This window comes from Gambusia affinis, linkage group LG08 (genome assembly GCF_019740435.1).
Source record: "Gambusia affinis linkage group LG08, SWU_Gaff_1.0, whole genome shotgun sequence".
Lineage (NCBI taxonomy): Eukaryota > Metazoa > Chordata > Actinopteri > Cyprinodontiformes > Poeciliidae > Gambusia > Gambusia affinis.
In genome coordinates, this window is record NC_057875.1 from 19,221,112 (window position 1) to 19,241,336 (window position 20,225).

A 20,225-nucleotide genomic window follows, 5' to 3' on the forward strand; every position below is an offset into this window, starting at 1 on the left:
TGCCACCATGTGGGGAAATGCAAAGCAAATATAATCTATATTTTCCCCAACATGTAAAAAGTTGCTGTTTCCCTCTCACAGATTCACCTTATCGATATTTAAACATGTTAGTGATGCTGAGGTTCTTAGTAGGAAGGATGCGCATCTCTGGAATCTACCTGGAATCTACCTGGAATCTACCTGGAATCCCCCGGTGGCCCCTATGCCAGTCCCCCGATGCTTTGGAGACATTTTGATTCGTTTCGTTGTGGCATGTTTGGCTTATTGGTACAATATTTTCTCTGATGTTTACTTTGTGAACTCTAAATGCTCTGGGCCGAATCTTCCTTTAACACTTTAGGTTCTGCAATAACTTCTATTTACAGCCGCGAACCTCTTCTTTTTTATTATTATTCATAACATGTTAATAAAATATATGCTTTTAAACAATTCTAGAATCCTTTCGCAATGATTTAAATATAAATCTGTCCAGCGGTATGAATAATTTTCAGATCGAATCAGAAACAGAAAGACATTCCTCGGTTTGTCCTTAGAATATCGAATCACCTCAGAGGCAATAATGTTGAAGAAAACTCAGGGTTCTCCGTCGTGTTTGTTTGTGATAAAGAGACTGATTAAACTCCGGGTGGGACAAAAGTTCCTTCTCGTCGCGTCATTGTCGTCCTGCATGAGCAGAATGATCAGAGATCGGAGTCAGAACCAGATGGTGAAGCTATTTAGCAGCTTCGACATCTAAATGTTAATCTAAACCAGATGTCGGAATCTAACTCCCATGTGTGGTCCTGTAGCTGTCCAGGACCGGGGTGCGTCGGGTTCATGATCAGAAATACTCTGATCATCATCATCATCAGTGATTGGTCAAGATATTGAAAGATTTTTTTTATTTCAAAGCTAGAAGAAGTACAGATCATTTCTTTTACGTGTTCAAAGTCAGTTTTAAGGGTCGGTATCCTGCATGTTTTCATTCTCTCTGGTTCAAATGACGGCTCGTCAGGCCCCTGCAGAACACAGACATGTTGAGGAGGAAGAGAGCTAAATCATGTTCTCTGACCAGGAGGTTTTCCAGATACAGATTTGATGAGAAAAATGTTTATTTCAGTTGTTAGAGGAATTGTGCTTTGCCCGTTAAAGACTTGTGGACAAAATTTGACAGGAAATGAACCCAAGGAATGTGGGCTGCTTTCAAAAATAATTCCCCCGATTCATAGACACGACCAACTGAGGTCCACTGGGTCTCACAGCAGCGCTCTGATTCGACAGAAAAGTCTTGAACACTTCCAGCTCTGTTAGAGGGTCTGTGGAAAACACATCCTGTTTTTCTGGGATCACTTTCCTCCAATACAGACACACATTGACAGAATTCAATTGAAGCAGACAGTGTTTCGTAATTCCTAATGGATTACGCACTTGTTTGAATTAGAGCCTTTGTGAGGATCTACGAGGCTCGGAGTGAATTTCCTCTGAAAAACTTATTTGTTACACAACTGCTCTCTTTTTCTCCATTTCTAACGTCTGGAATATATTTTCCAAGTCTATAAATGTTGTATAGTGACTATGAACATTTTAAATCTGATATTTTCGACAAAAGCCGTTTTAAAATTTTTAAAAATATAATTGTTAAGACTCTCAAACATGCAAAGCCTGATGCCTGAACACTTTTGTGCCTCAATGTCTCCGCCCCCTCTTGATCCAGCAGCCAAACACAAAGACACTTCCATGAACAAACTTCGTTTTGTTTTGCTGCGATTTTAACAGTCAGCCAAGCTGGGAAGGAGGTCGGGGAGAACCACAGCTCCAGAGATCCACTTGGCTATAAGGTCTGGACCAGAGGGAGGCATTCCGCTTCTAGTGTTGGGTAAAATGATGAAAGCAGAGTCTTTATCCATGTTTCCATTTATCTTTAAAATCTAAAAATTTATGTCAGAGTAACAACAGTAAAAGAAATGTTAGAAAAGATTTTAATTAGAAGATTTACACATAAAAAACAAATAGAAAACTGGCAGATGATGCGGGTGGCAGCGACTCGTCTCATGCTGCCACTCGTCTCTGAGAGGCGAGTCGGTGTTCGGTCGTCTGTTGCACCACGTTGTGATACTCGTCCAGTTTGTCTCGAACTTTGATGTGAAGCTGGGGGGAAAAAAAATAAAAATTCTTGAGTTAAACTCAAGCAGGGAAGGGGGTAAACAAAAAGCTGCGATGCAAACAGGAAGTGACTCACGTTGCCGTGTGTTTGTGTCTCGCTCAAGGCGTGCAGAAGCTGATCGATGGCGGTGTACGGTAGCCAGGCGGGCGGAGACGTGGCTGACAGCGGCCTCTGGAGGGAAAAAAAACAACAAACAATAAAAAACATCAAATTACTCTGCCAAAAACCGTAACAGCCAGGGTTGACAGAACCCGTACCTCAATCCCAAAGTACTGATGTCCACGGCCGAGGATGGCGTCCACGTACTCCAACACGAGCTCCGCGGCTGTTTCTAAGAGGTCAAAGTTCAGCAGGAGACGCAGCAGTGAGGGAGCGTCCACACACTAGAAAATATAAACAGGGTATCCACAGATAAACAAATACACAAGGTAACCACGAATTAAACAACAAGTAAATAGACACACGTTTTAATTGGACTTTCATGTCGCACCGACCACCGATGGACTTCAGTTCATTCAGAACATAAAGAATCAATAAACCAATGAACCGAAGACTGTTGAGGTCAAATAACAGCTCAGCTGTTGCCATGTGTAACCCCGCCCCCTCTCACCTTGTAGGACTGCAGTAGCCAATCAGGCAGCGGCACACCGTGCGTCAGCAGCTTGTGGATGACGTGGCGGTGATGCTGCCCGTTGGTGGAGGGATACCTGTCCAGGTAGGAGGCCAGCAGCCGCCAGGCCTCGTCTGCGGCACTGAGGAAGAGGAAAAGTCCCAATGGTTACAGATCAGTCTACAGTTCTGCTGCTTATTGATCAATTGATTGATCAGTGTGATTATCATAGAGCTAGGCAATAAATCAATAATATATACTGACATGTGACCAACATCAAAAGATGTGATATGTCTGATAGAATGCTTAATAATTTCACTGAACTCTGAGCCAGAACTGCACAGCATCCTGGGAGATGTAGGCAGAGGTAATCTCTCACGGTCGGCAAAACATGGCGAGTGGCAACAAACTCACACATTCTTTGGTTACCTAGCAACAACCTGCTGAGTAACTTGAAGCAGTTTCACGTTTCGCCACAGTGTCTCATCATTGATTACAAATAAAAAACAGTGCGGAGTGAAAGGAGAACTGGAGAAAAACAACTAGAGAAAAAACTGGATAAAACATGACAGACCATGTCACCAGGTTGGCAGAATTTCAGATATTTAAAACAAAAAAACCTCATCAGTAATTATCAATGCCGACAGATATCAAACACATATGGTGACATGTTTTTCAGTCATATCACCCAGTCCTAGATTATTAGCGACAACGCACCTGGACTCCTTAGTGTTAACGACAGAGAGCTGGTTAGCAGCCAACCAGCTCCAAGCTTCACTCTGAGGCTCCTCCCCCCCGGACTGCAGCTGGATGCATCTGGACGGGTAAACAACAAGGCAGGTAATCAGAGACGGGGAGAAGAGCAGGCAGAGGGAGCAGGTTTTCCTGTGAACCCACTTGAAGGTCAGGGTGTCGAAGATAGGACTCAGATCCAGTTTGAAGATGCGACTGAGAGACAGAGCAGAGTCGAAGAGTCCAGTTTGGACCAGGAGCAGAACCAGCTCGGCTGCAGACGCGCTGCCTGGATCAGAGAGTGACAACCATCAGCCGGTCGATCAACAGTTCAGGATAAATTGATTACTCCATCCATTTATTCTCAGTTCATCGCCGCATACCTGCGATGGCTGCCGATGGCGGGTGGTGCTGAGCCAGCGTGAGGCGAGCGCGGGACAGGAAGTACTCCTTTTCCAGGTCATGGAGCTCCAGGATGTCCACCTGTCGCCTACCTGCAGCTGCAGAAACACACTCAGGATTCACACACATGCAAGTACTTTTGACTCATCTTCAAGTTTTCAAACTGATCTAGCGCCACACTTTGGAGATAAAACAATACAAATGAATTACAGAATACATATCCTTTTTACTGTTAACAACTTTTTGTGGCACTATTCCACAGCAGGAGAGAGTAAACTAAAATATAACATTTTATGTTTTGAAAAGTCTCTCTTACACACCTGACAGGACTGAGAAAGTTACAAAAAAAACAACAACTCTAAAATAAAAAGGCTCCTGCTAAGTTTTCTGGCATTTCCAGATTTAAGAATTTCCAGAATATAAATAATTTTGTTAAGTTTAGCTAAGTTACAACAAGAGACATTTGGCTTGATTAAACTTCAGAGAGTGAGGAAATAAACATCTAATATCTTTAATAAATAATGTTTCATAAATTAAGACTTCACACAGAAATCAAGCACTTTCCAAATCTTGAAAGACTCATTGAAGCTCAAGCATTTTTAAGGATTTCAAGCCGGGTCTGAACCCTGGACTCTGGATCAGCTCCAGACTCTCAAGCCCACTCACAGGACGGCACCTCACCTGGCTCTGCTGGAAACTCTCCGTCTGAGTTCCTCTTCGGAGACGCTCCAGGTCGCTCGTACTGCAGTGGAAACACAGTTAAATGCACACACACTGCTGTTACTGGGTGTGAACGTTACTGCGCGTGTGTGTGTGTACGTACTGTGCTCCCAGACACCGGTTGGACGATCCAGGCGTATTCGGGCCTGATGAGGCGCAGACAGTTGAGCGCAGCGAGGTAGCAGTTCACCTGCTTCTGCAGACCGAGTCGAGTTCGAACCTCCCGGCCGAGACGCATCCCAAACTCAAACATGACTGTCCCCGCTGAGAGACAGACAGATGGACTCGCATCAGTGGTTCTGGCTTTAGTTTCTGTGCCAAGAGACCAGTGAGACCAGTCTAGCACTGGGACTGGTTTAGAGCAAAAAGAGCCTCTGAGCCCAACCTTTCCTGTAGTTGTGTCGGGTGATGTGGAAGGCGTACAGAAGCTCGTAGTAGTTGTGTGTCAGCAGATCCAGACCGCGAGCACGAGACTCAATGATGCCGACCACCTGGGGGTCACATGACCACAATGTCAGACCTGAACCATGGTGTAGCTGCAGCTTCATGACAAGCACACGGGTCATATAAGATCCGCCACCAGCAGGAGAAAATGAATCATTGAATCCAACTTGATCAGTAGATCATCCTGAAGGAAACTACCTAAAGTTCAAAAATCACTCCCCATACCCGACGGTATCTGATCATTAATGATCATCAATGATAACTGATCACCTCCAAGTTTTGTACTAGCATCTACATTTTGGAAAAAGTTAGGTCTCGCCTCATCATAGCGTTTATTGTGATCAATTTCTAATCATAAGAATTTGGATTTATCACTGTTACAATAAATTCCAATTAATGATGTTTAAAATCCCCCCAAACTGCCCGTATTGTCTGGGTTGTAATTTTTACTAGATTCTCAGTAGACATCAATAAAATAAAATGTGAAAATAGGATTAAATGCAACTATCGTGTGCAGTTTAGTGACACAAATCACACTTTTTTATCTGACTGGTGTCCTAAAGACGTGTTATAAAGAATGTTTTTTTTTTTTTTTCCAGAATAATACTTATGTTTGTTGGGCTGTAATTGCTATACAGCTATACAATTACCTGTAAAAGTAAAAAGTTCTTATCGTCCCGTTTATTGTTGTTACAATAGTACAAGAAGATATTGTGAAAATGTCAAATCCACCTGTCCCTACCTCATCATGCAAGTTCATGTAGGGAAACTGGACCAGGTCCTGCAGCTGGGACCGTTCGCAGAGCACCACGACCAGCTGTCGGAGACAATCCAGCTGCCTGGAAAACAAACAGGATTTCAGCTGTTTTCCATGTAAACTGGATCGGATTTTAATCAGGACCGGTCTGCTGAGACTTAAACCACATAAAGACGAGCAGATCGCTGGGATCCATCAGAAGATCACACACAAACAAAGCTTAATCTGAAACTGGGAGAGATCCGCTCCCCCAGGTTCTGGTGCTTCTGTGCGTGCGTCTGGACGTACATGCTGCTGTCGGGGTTCTGGGTCAGAGCTTCGTAAGCTTCACTGTTGTGTCCCAGATCCAGGTGATGTTTGAAGATCCTCGTCCACAGCGCCGCCTGCGGGCAGACACACACACGCCGGCATGTTCACCTGTTCATGCGTCCCACCTGCAGCAACAGGCCACGCCCACATACCTGACAGTGGACGTCATCGTCTGCTTCTGCTATGGCCAGGGAGGCGAGCTGGATGACGAGCTCGGGAAGACCCACGTCCTCCAGCAGCCGCAGCACCTGATCACACACAGGACAGGTGAGTGTGATCTCGTGCAGGCGGTCCTGCAGCGGCGACACACCTGAGCGTTTTTACCTTGTTGTAGTACTGCAGCCTCGGACTGGCCGCCGCCTCCTCGTCCTCGCTGCCTGTCAGCTTCATTAGAAACTCCTCCCTCTCCACCTCTGTCGCCGCCTCCTGGAAACACCGCAGAGCCTAGGGCCACGTACACACGACAGGAAGTGATGTCAGGATCTCAGGTGAGCAGGCTGGAAGGTTACGGAGGCAGCAGAATGTTCCCCCTACCTTCTGGCCCTCTCCATTGGTCAGGTGACACTGAGCCAGCATGAAGCGGCACGAACCGATGTTAACCTGACACCAAGAGCCAATCAGACGCACGTACTCCTGCAGGGGGACAGGAAGGACATGTGAGACAAAGGCGAGGATGAAGATGTGTTCTGTGAATCGAAAGCATCAAACAAAAGTTTTACCAAGTAGTTTTGGTCTAGTTTCTACTGCAAATGTCTTAGTGAACTTGAAATAAGACAAACCTACAAGTAACTTTTCAGCAAGATATAGAGGCTTGTTTTAAGCAAATCATTTCTTAATAAAGAGTACTTGTTCCATTGGCAGATTATTTCACTTATAAAGAGAAATTTCCCCATGTTATAAGTTAACTCAAGTGCTTTTTCATCAATATTAAAAAATTGTTTTAGTAAGATTTTGTGTTTTTCCAGTGAAAGTCCAGCAAAAAACAAATAAATAAAATGCATAAAGATAAAATAGGTCTGCCACAACACAATGTACCAATTTACATTTTATTTTATTGCCTTAATTTTAGATACTTGAATTTAAAATTTTGTAAGGTTGCACAGACCCCCCCCACAGAAACATCAGAACCAGCAGGACCTGACTCAGCTGGATTCATCAAACAGAAGCTGGACCAGATGTGAAGATCATTTGGGTCTGTTCTGTTCAGACGGATCCAGGACCAAACCCGACTCACCTGCAGCTGAGTAAACTGACAGTTGGCCATCAGACACTCTGGGAACTGGAAGCCAGGGTTACTGGGCCAGCTGGGACACACCAGTTAAGACGAACACTCAGGAACAGAAGGAATGCGAGACTCGCTCCTCGTTCAGATGAAGGATACAGCAGCTGAGCCAGCAGCTGGACCACAGTGGAGATCATGTGAGTCCAGAGGAGCGGAGAGTCGGGGTGCTGCTGGGAAAATATCTGGGAGACGATGATCCGTCTGGCCGCAGTCTGGTAGAAGAGCTCCAGGACCGTCTGAGGGTTCAGCACTGCAGAGGCGGTTCGGATCAAAGCAGAGTCAGAGAAGTCCACTTCAACCTGAACACAACCTTTAGCAATCCCAAAGAGCCCAGACTGTCTTCCTTCATGGTTTTACCACGACGCAACAGCAGATTAATCCTTTCATTCAATAAATACCAACTATGAATAAACTTGATATTTAGCTGGATCAGAGCAGATTTTTTTATTTCAACGTTTTCAAACTGCAGCTCTCAGATAACTAACTTCAGGGACAAACGTCTCCCACAGGAAGAAAGAAGCTCAGAGGTCGGCCAAATTTTATTCAACAATAAATGAGCCCTGCAGTTATCGCGACAAACAACATTTATGTCTTGAAAGAATTCTTGAAGTAATGTATAATAATGCAAGTGCACCGTCTCAAGAATAAATACATTTCAATTCTAACAAACACTGGAACTGGAAGAGATTTAAAATACAATAAATAAATAAAACACTAAATAAAACAAATCGTCTTTCAGAAACGCAGCTAGTTGGTATGTAAAGCAATCATACAAATGGAAATGAATTTACCATGCGATTGATTGATTGATTTATTGCTTATTGCAGTGTGCCTTCTTAGAGGGAGCAGCCTTTGTGAGTGTGTGTGGCTTCTGACCTGATCGACCCGTCGATATGCTCGGAGTGTCCGACAGCTCCAGCGCTGTGAGGTGCTGCAGGTTCACATCTCTGAAACGACAACAGGAAGTCAGGGAGAGTCGTGCAGGATCTGCTCACCGGCGTACCTGCGTGTCTGCTCATACTCACATGGTGTCCATGGGAACGGAGGAAGCGAGGCTCTGACTGATGTGCTTGAGAAGGTGGTAGGAGGAGAGGAGGTGGGAGGTGCGCGGGATCAGATCCTGCTGGAGCTGCAGCAATTGGTTTCCACCGCCCAGAAACATCTGGAGACACACACATATACAGTTAGCATGAGGCAGAACCCTGAACACACCTGGTCCACAGGTAACATCAATTTTATCACACAAAGCAGCTGTTGGAAATGCGAATCTCTGTGTTAACCATCAGCTGCAAACAACATAAATGGATCAGGACATTCATGTCTCTTCTAAAGTTGTTTTATTCAAAACAGAAGAAACTCTCAGCCATTTATTGAAAGAAATGATTAGTCAGCTGCAGTGTAACGTCAACTACAATGGAGCTGCATGCATGTGATTAACTAATGATTATATTAGTAATTGATTAATCTATCAATTATTCTGACAAGTAATCAAATGAAAAAATTGGCACATTTTGCAGGTCTTTTCCTTCAACCACTTCAGGCATTTTTATACATTAGAAATATGTTAAAATATGCAAATAAACAACTCAACTCCTTTTTTAAATAAGAAGATTTATGTTTTATTTTTGTCTAAAATGGAACAACATAACTCTCCCTTTAGTGAACGCTTGGTCATTTGAAGCAAAGGATGCATCCGCAGTTAAAAATACTTTTAACATCAGGGATGTGCTGTGGTGGCGCCGGGGTTAAGAACAACCCACATAAGGAGGCCTTAGTCCTCGATGCGGCCGTCGCAGGTTCGATTCCCGGCCTGGCGACCTTTGCCACATATCTTCCCCCTTCTCTCGTTACCCACTTTCCTGTCAATTAACTATCAAATAAAGGCCACTAGAACCAATAAAACCTTAAAAAACCCAGAAAAACTTTTAACATCAACATGTGAAAAGTCAAATACAGCACAAGGTCGATCTGCTGATTATTTATTGGGTTAATAAGTGGATAACAAAAGGTACTTAACATGAATTATTATTATTTTTTTTTTTTAAACAGAATTTCAACCAAGTGAAGCATTTGAGTTCTGAGTATTTCCAGATGGTTTTTTAAAATCTTAAATGCAAAATGTATTTTTTGGCTTAATTACTGCAAAGTGTCTTTTGTCTTTGAGTCTGTATATTCCAGTTAACTATTAATCGATTACTAAGTTAGTTGATGGTTATTTCAATAATCCATTAATGGTTTCAACGCGACGCTTCAGGTTGAACGTACGTTATCTCCGAAGTGCAGGTAAAGCTTCTGCAGTATGAGCAGGTCTCTGCAGAACTGCGCTCGGGTCATGGCCATGTGGCAGACGCCCTGACAGATGACGGAGACGGCGCAGCTGCTGCCGTAGAGCTGAGACAGGCTCATCCTGACGTTCAGACCTGCAAGACACAGAGCAGGGATTACAGGATTACAGACGGGGGCGTTCACACCAACCAAACGCCCCCGTCTGCGTTTCAGGCCTTCTACCTGGAGCGACAGGCCCGTCTCCGCCCAGCTCAGAGTCCGTCTCCAGGTCCAGCTCCCTCAGCAGAGCCACCATGGCTGCTATGGGATTCCGGATGTCCTGAAGTTTGTTCTGGATGTCTTCTATCACGCCATCTCTACAGAAGAAAGGGCAATAGTTTCTTTAGCTCTTTACTGATTGGAACCACGAAGAGTGGAAAATGTGTCTGATCTGGTCGGGTTCAGAGCATGGCCTTCCCGTCAGGGGACCTACTTGTCGTTGCACACCATGTTTTCCAGGACCAGCTCGGCAGCTTTCTCAGGAGTCTGGAGGTACTCCAGAGCTTTCTCCATCTCGTACGCCATCTCTGCAGAAACGGCGTCGCTGACGAGCCGCAGAGTCCGGACCAGCTGCAGGATGTCTCGGGCCGCGTCGGGATCTGAGGGAGGACAGGAAGAGGCCGTGTGAACAGAGGGACTCATGTTAAAACATGCAGAGCCGAGACATTCATCTGTGCAGCAGTGGTTGGTTACCGTCGCTGATGGGCGTGTCCTCCTCAGACAGCAGGTACGGATCGAGGGACAGGTACAGGTGATCCACAGCGAAACACGGCAGCAGGAACGAGACGAAGCCCTGAAGCAGAGACAGAAAAAACAGATCAACCTTCGACCTGTTAACCAGCTGCCACTACCGACAGACCTGATTGGACCAGCTGAGCAGAGACACCACTGCAAAAAAACAAAACAAAAAAAACATGAAATGATCTGATCCAAACATCTTAGTACACTTGAAATAAGACAAAATTAACTTTATATTGTGTAAAAAAAAAAGTTCTAGTTATAAGTACAATAATCTGCTAGTGGAACAAGGAATATTTTTCATATTATATGTTGAATTGTCTTATTCCACTGGCAGATTATTTAACTTATAACAAGTAGTTTTTTCTCAATATTTAAGAACTGACTAAACAAGATCCTGCAGCTTGCTGAAAAGTTACTCTTAGGATAGTTTTGTCTTATTCCAGGCGTACTAAGATGTTTGTACTTGAGACTAGAACTAGAATATGTGGCAAGATTTCTGCAATGCTGTGGTGAGGTTACATTGGCCAATAAACAATGTAACTTTATTTATATGTGAACTTTATTTTCATTTCAAGTGGACTGAGAAACAAAGTTGAGTTGCTTTACATCTTAACACACAACTGAGTTTTATGAACAAAAATAGTGGTTCAGGACACAGAACCGGTCCCTACTGCGATATTTGGGATGAAAAACATTAATGAAGACTCTCAAGTTTGAAATAACTTCCCGACTGTTATCCATCAACTTGTTATTCATAAAGTCCTCTGTTAATTTTTCAACAGGAATATTTTTCTGGATAAAAGTCTAAGCCCATCAGGCAGCAATTAATCTGTGTGCTTCCCTGCTTTCACAGGTTAGTCAATGAGAGGCTCCGCCCCCACCTTACGGAGCAGACAGGCCATCCCGGTGTGGTGGCTGACCGTCAGACCCAGCGGAGTGGACTCCACCTCCTGGTACTGCAGACAGCAGGAGTAGAACCGGGACCAGAACTCCACCTGCAGCTGGCGGTACTCCTCCTGAGAAAACTCGAACTCTGTGACGCTGCTCTGCAGCTGCATGGAGGGAGAGTGTAGAAGGTGAATCAGCACAGGTGAGTTTAATCTTTCAGACAGCCTCTGAACACATCTAGATTTTATTTTGTGTGGCTGAAACTCTCTGTTGAATCATTTCCAGGAAATCAACATGTTCAGCACACATCACACACACACACGCACACACACACACACACACACACACACGCCTGGAAGAAGACATTTGGTGCTTTAGAAATAAGGCTGACTTATCTTTACCCACTGCCTGTTTCTTTGTTAAATAACATCCTGAAAGAGTTAGCCTGGTTTCCATTTTTAAGAATGTCACACAGCGCCACCTACTGTTTCACCAGGTATCTGTCACCACCTGCTCTTCAGGAAATCAAGACGGTTACCTCGCTCTCCACAGCCTGGGTCACCTCCTTCTTCAGATTCTCCCAGGATGGATCCAAGACCTTATCAGAGCCACGACGAAAGATCTGCAGAGACGACACAAAACCGTGAAGACGCAGCTCTGTTGTACGCTTTTCTCACAGTAAAACTCAAGCAGTTTCAAACCTTTCCAGCACCAGACTTTGGATAGAAAAACAATACAAATTAACTAATACAAGTTCACTATTATATGATATGATATAATATGTTGAATAAAATATATTCTACATTTGGGCGTGCTGTGGTGGCGTAGAGGTTAGCGCGACCCACATTTGGAGGCCTTGAGTCCTCGACGCGGCCGTCGCGGGTTCGATTCCCGGACCCGGCAACATTTGCTGCATTCCCCCCTTGTCCTTCCCCCTTTCCTGTCAGCCTATTGTCTTATAAGGGACACTAGAGCCCACAAAAAAAAACCTGGTGGGCAGAAAAAAAAATATAATATATATATATACATTCTACATTCTGCAGCAGGGACAAGCTAATCTAAAAACAGAATATTACGGTGTCTCTCTTACACACACCCTATACACGCCTGACTGGTTTGAGAAAGTTACAAAAGAAAATTCTAAAAAAAGGTTCTCGCCAAGTTTCTGGCATGTATTGAATGAATTCACTTCAGATAGGGGAAAAAATTAGCATATGTCTCTTTATCATCTTTAAATATGTGATTTCAACTGTAGATAATGTTTTCTAAATTTAGGCTTTTAATCAAATGTCAGATTGCTATTTATTACCAAACTGTGAAGTTTGAATATCAAGCACTTTCAAACCTTGAAAACACCTCATTTAAATTCAAGCATTTCCAAGGATTTTAAGAACCCTCCAAACTTGCGAACTCCAGACAAAAATGGCCGACAGGTGGACTCACCTGCAAGGCTCTGACGATGGCCGTCGCAGTGAAACGCAGCGGAGAGAAGAGATGCTCCAGGTAGGTCTCCTGAAACAGCAGCATGGAGGAGAGATGAAGCAGATAAACACAGAAAGTCTCGCCCCAAACAACACATTGAACCCACTATGGACCCAGTAAGCTCAGTACCAGAGCAACAAACTGCTACAGGCTCTGGAACGACCTGAAAATGATAAAGCTGCTGGACAGCCCTGATTGCTGAGTGTATTTTTGTTTTTCGCTGATGTGCGTCCGGACTCACCCTGGGGTCCAGGTCTACTCCTATTAAGACTTCTTCTTCTGGTGGTGGCTGAACAAACACCTGGTTCCACTGACCCGCTGTGTTGCTGGAAAGCAGAGACACTGAGTTTAAATCAGAACCTCAGAAGGCAAAGCATGTAAAATGCCTACTTACTGTTCGAAGTTGATGTACTTGACCACGGCAGAGTTGGACTCGTCCACCCACAGAGCCCACACGTCGGTTGAGGTCAGGGCGAAGTCCACCAGAGTTTCCTGCAGCACAAAAAAATCACGTCCAATCAGTTTACGACAGAGCTGTCTCGTATATTTGGACCTGCAGTTCTACGGCGGCTCACCTGCGTGCTGAACAGAGAAGAGATGTGTTCCAGGCTGTAGCGGTTGTTGTCCGTGGCGACAAGCTGCAGAACGATGAACTGTCCTCTCTGCGGGACGGCCAGGTGTACGCACAGACACAGCCCGGTTCGGGATGAGAAGGCGAGCCTCAGACGGTGACCCTGACCCGACAGCCGCCTCACGCCTTTACATGCCGGCATGTACTCCAACATGTCGGCCTCTAAGAGGCACGTCTGCTCCTGGGGAGGGAGACAGAACCACGTTCAGTTCAAGAAGCATCATTAAATATTTCTTGAACTGAAGTCTCTGTTCAAGATACTTCAGTTCTTGAAGTATCTTACAGCCCTAAACAGCCTGGATCTGTTTGGCGCTGGGGCAAACAATTATTATAGCAATCAATTATTCTGACAATTAACTGGATAAAAAAAAGGCACATTCTGCAGATGTTTTATTTAATCACTTTTTTGTGCAATATTAGAAATAAATTATGAAAATATAAACAAATTACTTTTTTAGATGAGAAAATAAACATTTTATTGTCTATAATGCTATAACATAGCAGACCATTCCGTTTGACACCAATGCAGAGTTAAGTTGTTGGCCTTCCTTTTCTGGATTAATCAATTAATAATTGGAAAACACAAGGAGATGTAATAGATTCTTTGACACAATTTCAACCGGTTGAAGCAAAACCTATTAGCCACTTTGGGTTACAACGTATTTAAAGACAAAGTTTTTTTTTTTAATCTTAAATGCAAAACAAATATATTTTTAACACAGTTTTGGCTTAATTACTGCCCTGACTGTGTTCTTTCAGCAAATGGGCTTTTTGAGTTAATACTCCAGTTAAAGAACAATCGATTACTAAATTTGTTGATTATTTCAATAATCCATTAATCACAGTTAACAATTTCTGTCCTCGTTCTGTTCTGAATAAGTTAGACCCACCGTGAGCGACCACATGCGCAGCCGGTGATCCTGACACAGAGCGAAGATCAGCGAATCGTCCTCTTCCTCGCGGACCACCAGACTCAGAACCAGGTCAGCTGGACTCTGCTCGCCCCGGATGGCGGTGGGCATCCAGCCGGAGATCCTCCTCATCATGGAGCTCCTCTTCAGTTCCACCACCGACACGCTGCCTGCAGACACGAGCACAGACAGCTCGACTGCCTGCCCTCGCACACAGAATCACAGAGAGGTCGCGTGACTCACCCTGCGAATTGTGAGGTGGCAGCGTCACTACTGTGATGCCTCCTGCAGGCGCAGCCATAGCAAAGTGAGCATCTCCGGGAAAACTGAGCCATGCCGTCACAGCGCCAGGAATCGCCGTGTGCCCCGCCCAGCCGGGGATTACGGCGCAGTGGGCCGGGTCCCGAAGGTCAAGCTTCATCACATCGGTGAAGATGGATTGCATGTGGCGCTCTGTAACCAACTCCTGGAACAAAAACAAAAACGTCCATCACGAAAATGTATTATATCAGCAACAACACGCATCAAAAGAAACACTGCAAAAACACAAAATCTTACCAAGTATTTTTGGTCTAGTTTCTAGTGCAAATATTTGTAAAAAATATTACTTAGTAAGTTAAATCTGCTAGTGGAGCAAGACATTTTTCCATGTCTTAAGTTTAAATGAAAGTTCCACAGGCAGATTATTTTACTTGTAGCTAGCACTTCTTCATCAACATTAAGGAATTATCGACTTAAAATGAGCTCCTATTATGTGCTTGTCTTATTTCAAGCGTATTACAATATTTGGAGTAGAAACTAGACCAAAAAGACTTGGCAAGATTTTGGTTTTGCAATGCAGAGTTTATCTGGAGCAGAGAAGAAGACCGAGAAGAATCTGCCAATAAGCTGCAGGCTGGAATGCTGCAGAAGAAGCTCAGCAGATCGTTCAGATCGAGGAAACATTCCTGTTGGGAACTCACGCTGCGGTACATGCGCGCCGGATGAGGAAGAACCAGCCTGTGGACAGTCTGATTGGTGCAGATGAGGATGATTATGTTGCTTAGGGTCTCGTGGACGGTGACTCCACCAGGCAGGACGCTGCAGCAGGTGAACTTCAGTCGGACGCCATTATTCAGCAGGTTGGTGTCCAGAGACTCCTCCACCAGTTGCACTGTGTCCCCTGACGTCCACCTGAAGCAAAACCAGAGAAGACTCAAACATAGCAGCAACCGATATCGTTTTAGAAAAGCCACAATGTGTCTCCTACTCACCAGTGGATGAAGCGGTTGCTGGTGACAGACAGCAACTTGCCACTCTCATTGTAATGGAATGCTCCGGCGCTGTCTGCAAACTTCAACCCGCCCGGAAGAGCGCTTACTCCTGCAGGTAGGCGTGGTAAGTTGTTAGCCACAGAAATGGGACACTGGACAATCAGGAGTGGGATCTCAGCAGGATGAAGCTTGTTCCCTCCACAGACTATCTTTGTTTTCATCAGTGGACAGACTGCAGAGCTTGGTTCCTAACAATCCCAGTTTAACTTCAGCTGGAGAACTTTCACTGAACCAGGACTAACGGCTGGATGTTTGTGTTTCTGACTCAAGTATGTTTGCACTTTAATTAGGAAAATTACATAAATCAACCATATTTGTGGAATTTATTCTCCAGATGTCAGCTTTCCTTCATAGCACCTTGGCAGCCTTCAGTATCACGCTATTTTGCTTTTTAAGCATTTCTTGTTGGAAAAAAGTTTTTAATCCTAGCAAATTATTGTCTAATAAACTTAATAACTGGTTGTGCCACCATTTGCATCAACACCTACCCTAAAACTTATATGATATCAGGGTCAAAGGAGACTGATCCAGTTTTGTGGATACACACAAAATCAGCATAACAACGCCCAGTGTCAGTCAACTCTTAACATATCGGAATTGGTCCACCAGATGTTTATTTCCATGTTGTTGCCTTTTAGGGTTTCTGGATGGGGTTGGCCATGTGGTATTTGTTTGGGCATGTGACAATGATGCAGTCCAGGATTGTGGGGTGTAAAAGTATAGTCTTCCGCCAAAAGGATATCGCTTTTGGCCTACTTTCTAATATCGGTGCGTGCCTCCCCTCATTTTGCAAAGCACATATAATCTCCCACACAAAGTAGGTCTAAGAATGGTTATGGTTGGATCCGAGACGTTTGATCGGAACCGGGAAAAGCAGTAGATTTGACGGTCTGAACTATTTAAGGAGACTGGTCTGTGTGTTGATGCCAGCATGAGCCAGTAACTAGTAAACTCCTATTAACAGTTAATAATCCTCATTTATTGACGAGGTTTATTAACTGGTGCCTGACCCGCTTAAACCCAGCTGTCTGGTGCCCATCACCGCACCGCTAAAACCAGTGAGGACCATGAGTACAGACAGATAGCAGCATTGCTAGCTGCTATTAGCTTCAACCTGCTGGTCCAACAGCTTTTACAGTACATTTAGAACCAGAACTCAGTTCCGCCTGCATCCGTCAGAACCTGATTCTCACCTGAACTCACTGTGACCTCTCGGAATCGCCGTTCTGCTTCCCGTCCGAACCCGCAGATCTCCACGAGACTGCGCTCCAAAACAGCCGCCATCTTCTCTTCCTGGTTGCGTGCCAGGCCACGGCTGCGCGCGCCGCTCTTTCAAACCGCTTTTAGTTCACAGACGCAGAAAAGGGAACGCCCCTCCTCCTCATTGGCTAAACTGTGTTGCGGAAACGTTACGTCACAAACACGCAGACCTGTTGGAAAACGGAGTTATTTTTACGTAAACACGTTATTCTGATGGTTTCAAAAAATAAAAGATCTTTACAATGAATAATTACTGTCACTGGTGGAGGAACAATGAAATATAGTTTAAAAACTCTTCTCAGGGACAAAGTGCAGAAGTCAGACTATATAAATTAAAATAGGCTGCCACTATTAAAACGATATTCTTCCAGCTATTTTAATGAGTGGGTATGAAACTGTTTAAATAAAAACATAAAGTTACTGCTAATAATAATAATAATAATAAATAAAAGTCAATAAAAGGATGGAACGGGAGCTTTTAATTCAGAAATCTTCACATTTGGTCTGAAACTTCTGTTGCATGGCTCTAAAGTAATGGGTTTTAAATGTTTTCTTTGAAAAACACGCCAGCAATAAATCTCAGACGCTGAAAGGAGTGAAGGGATTCTTTAAATCCACAAGGGGTCGTCCTGAACGGTCTTACACTAAAGGTTGGAAAGAGAATTAAACCTAACCACAATTATTGTTTTAGTATAATGTAGAGCAGGGGTGCAACTCTTAGATGTCTCCCTGGTCCAACACACCGGAATCTAACAGCTGAATCATCTCCCAAGTGCAGTCAGGTTCTCCAGAGTCCTGCTAATGACCTCATTATTTGACTCAGGTGTGTTGAAGTAGAGATACATTTAAAAGTTGCAGGACACCGGCCTTCGCGGACCAGGAGTGCCTGCCCCTGATGTAGAGAATATTAGTTACACACAAAAAAACTTACATATTAACACTATTTGGGGCCTATGATGGTACAAAAATATAACAAATGAGCTCTTTGCTTGCTTATATTCTGTATTGTTCCATGGACTGAGAGACTATGATTTTTTTCCCCCCTCCATATATGGGAAGCACTGTGCTGCCATGACTCTGTGACATAATTCAGAATAACAGTCGACAGCTGACAGAAAGTTCTTAGGGGGTGTAGCCACACTGAGCTGTTGTCTTGCATGTTAATACACAATTTGATCACTATGTTGTTTTATGCAACCACTGCACATTATCAGTTCAGCTTTACTGCCATTTTAAGTTGATTTTTTTCAAAACACACGTTATTCTTAAAATTTTAGGGATAGACTAAACATATAGTGCTATTAACATGAGTTTTATTGGAGGTTTAGATTGATACTGTTTCTTTGCAGTTGGTCAGGTTTTACAGGCTTAGTTGTACCCTGTATCTGGACTGGAAAATTTCAAATCTGGCAACAATGACTAATGGTGCCATTTTTGTGGTTAATGAGCATGACGGTCATGCGCCATGCTGGATAAAAATATGACGCGGTTTCTACGTGAACGTTTTAAAAAAGATGCAGTCGGCCTCACAGAAACATAAAACTGTTAGTCTGATAATCATAAACTTTGGGACCTGGATAGGGTTGCCATCTTTCAGAAATTAAAATAAAGGACGCTCCCCATGGGGTGGGATGGTCGCTGCAGTGATAGACAACATTTTATGGCAGTGTTTTTTGTTTTTAAAAAGTGATCCATAGAGCAATCCAAAGTTGTACTCCAATCAGAGTTAAACACGTTTAATTAATAAAGTATAAAGAAAATTGGTAAACTGCTCAAGTACTGAGTAACTGATCATAACACCTGATTTAATAATCCAAATGTGTCCTCAAACAGCCAAAAGTGTAAAGGTTATGTGAAAATTCTGGTATTGTAAAGAGTAAAACACAAATAATCCACCACTGAGTATTAACACAATGCATTTATTAAGCGTAATTTCTTCTGTACCCTTGTTGGCCCCATCTAGAGTCGCCCGTGGGCAGCAGGTCTAAATGAACACTGAATTAATAAAAGACAACATTTCTCAATAAAACATACAGAAATCCCTAACAAACATAAAGTAGAAAAGTTGGAAATATTTATGCATTTACTGTTAATCTATTTGTATGATTTGTTCTTTAAATTGCCACTTACATTATTTTGGCTGATATTAACATTAAATAAGCAAATAATCAAAACATAACAGTCTACTAAAAGCACAATAAGAAACTTAAACACAGCAAAATGTTCTGTACCATATCACCCTCAGGAGATGATTGAGGGATGAAGAGACACAGATGTCTGGTTCTTTAGGTTCTGACGGGTCTGCAGTTCCTCTCCTGTCCATTATGACGCGAGTCACAGCCAAAGCTTGAGGAAGACATGTGTGTCCGATTGGGCACAGCGGCTTCTTATATACCACGCCCACTTTGCCCAACCGGAACCTCGCACCTGAAAGCTATTTGTATAGCAATATATATATATATATATATATATATATATATATATATATATATATATATATATATATGTGGTTCCTCCGGCGGAGGTGCCGGAGGAACCATCATGGGAGGACAAGCCCCAGCAGGGGCTGTACCACCGGCAAATAACCGAAGTGGCTGACATCAGAAAGTCCTACCAATGGCTGGAAAAAGCTGGACTGAAGGACAGCACAGAGGCCCTCATCATGGCCGCCCAGGAACAGGCCCTAAACACCAGAGCAATTGAGGCCCAGATCTACCACACCAGACAAGACCCAAGGTGTAGGTTGTGCAAGGAGGCCCCTGAGACAGTCCAACACATAACAGCAGGGTGCAAGATACTGGCAGGGAAAGAATACATGGAACGACACAACCAAGTGGCAGGCATAGTGTACAGAAACATCTGTGCAGAATATGGACTGGAACCCCAAGATCAAAGTGGGAAACACCCCCGAAGGTAGTGGAGAATGACCGAGCTAAGATCCTGTGGGACTTCCAGATCCAGACAGACAAAATGGTGAGGGCGAACCAACCAGACATAGTCGTGGTGGATAAACAACAGAGGAAAGCCGTTGTGGTGGATGTGGCAATACCAAGTGACTGCAACATCAGGAAAAGGAGCATGAGAAACTAGAGAAATACCAGGGCCTAAGGGAGGAACTGGAGAGGGCCTGAAGGTGAAGACCACAGTGGTGCCTGTGGTCATCGGGACCCTCGGGGCAGTCACCCCCAAACTGGAACAGTGGCTACAACAGATCCCAGGAACAACATCAGACATCTCAGTCCAGAAATGTGCAGTCCTAGGCACAGCCAAGATAT

General features: G+C 43.9%; 1 protein-coding gene across 2 annotated transcripts; it reads right to left on the minus strand.

Moving 5' to 3' along the window:
• Positions 1-1,944: 1,944 nt before the first annotated feature.
• nup160 (nucleoporin 160) lies at positions 1,945-19,290 on the minus strand. Of its 2 annotated transcripts, none has more exons than XM_044125040.1 (35): positions 19,182-19,290; positions 16,884-17,120; positions 15,631-15,739; positions 15,340-15,550; positions 14,621-14,843; positions 14,357-14,547; positions 13,411-13,647; positions 13,230-13,327; positions 13,077-13,161; positions 12,797-12,865; positions 11,892-11,975; positions 11,347-11,517; positions 10,418-10,517; positions 10,158-10,323; positions 9,908-10,041; positions 9,665-9,819; positions 8,425-8,561; positions 8,276-8,346; positions 7,499-7,649; positions 7,352-7,421; positions 6,652-6,750; positions 6,442-6,561; positions 6,270-6,365; positions 6,097-6,191; positions 5,794-5,890; positions 4,993-5,098; positions 4,711-4,871; positions 4,569-4,629; positions 3,869-3,979; positions 3,651-3,774; positions 3,471-3,569; positions 2,754-2,895; positions 2,401-2,526; positions 2,219-2,314; positions 1,945-2,127 (listed from the first exon to the last, which is right to left on the minus strand). In XM_044125040.1, the coding sequence occupies exons 2-35, from the start codon at positions 16,972-16,974 to the stop codon at positions 2,029-2,031; spliced, it is 4,185 nt and encodes a 1,394-aa protein (XP_043980975.1). In that variant the 5' UTR covers positions 16,975-17,120; positions 19,182-19,290; the 3' UTR covers positions 1,945-2,028. The 2 variants fall into 2 exon arrangements, with proteins under 2 accessions (XP_043980975.1, XP_043980974.1); XM_044125039.1 differs by having other exon boundaries at positions 3,869-3,985; positions 19,182-19,289.
• Between the last annotated feature and the right edge of the window lie 935 nt (positions 19,291-20,225).